This window comes from Perkinsus marinus (genome assembly GCF_000006405.1).
Source record: "Perkinsus marinus ATCC 50983 genomic scaffold scf_1104296946284, whole genome shotgun sequence".
NCBI lineage: Eukaryota > Perkinsozoa > Perkinsida > Perkinsidae > Perkinsus > Perkinsus marinus.
The window spans coordinates 226-1,012 of NW_003210920.1; the positions used below are offsets into that span (position 1 = coordinate 226).

At 48.8% G+C, this 787-nt stretch overlaps 1 protein-coding gene across 1 annotated transcript; it reads left to right on the top strand.

Annotated features, from left to right (window-relative positions):
* Positions 1–384: 384 nt before the first annotated feature.
* Positions 385–703, top strand: Pmar_PMAR008483 (hypothetical protein; the record flags this gene model as incomplete). Its single annotated transcript, XM_002779643.1, has 1 exon — positions 385–703. A coding segment is annotated over one exon (319 nt), but the record flags the coding sequence as incomplete, so codon positions are not given.
* Between the last annotated feature and the right edge of the window lie 84 nt (positions 704–787).

Genomic DNA, 787 nt, shown 5'->3' on the forward strand with positions numbered 1-787 from the left:
GGACTTTGCTAAGCAGCTTGATTGCGGTGTGCGAGCATTCGATCTGCGTTTCTTATGCAGCACAGCAGGGCTGTATATGCATCATGGCATTCTACCCATTATTCACAGCTTCACTGATGCTTTGAAGGAAGTCAAAACATGGGCTAGTGCACATCCACAAGAGTTGATATTGCTTATAAACAGCCACTATTCTCCCAATGATGATCATTGTAGAGCGAAGGTATGGCAGGCCATGGCCAGTCTTGGTCTTATGACTCCTATTGGATCGGACGGCTCATGTGATAAGTTGCAAGGTCTCTCAGTCAGACAAGCTAAGGCCAAGTCTAAACTTGAAGAAGGTAACCCATCTCGCTCAGAGCACGTGATTTTCTGATTGTACATCAGGTGGAAACATCTTCGTTGTCGAAGGTGAAGGTAAGTGCCTCGACACAAACTGGAACCCTAAGCTGACATGCTATCGCCAGAATGGAGACTGCCGTAGAGGCTCACCTGGTAGCGACGTGATCAACAAGGAGATGCTCAGCTACATCAATGAAACTGCCTCTCACAAACCGACGTCTAACCATCTGGCTACGATCCAGGCACTTTGGCAGTATGATGTCGACTCTGTAGGAAGGATGCTCGCTGACGGGTCGAATATCCTCAAGGATTCGCAACTCAGCGGCCTCCACGAGGAACTCGTTGATGTTATCCCACAGCTGAAGTATGTTAATCTCCTTGAAGTCGACGATGCCTGCTTTGGCGGGCCGGAGTTGTTAGAAGCATTGCGGACACGCAGAAGTCGGTA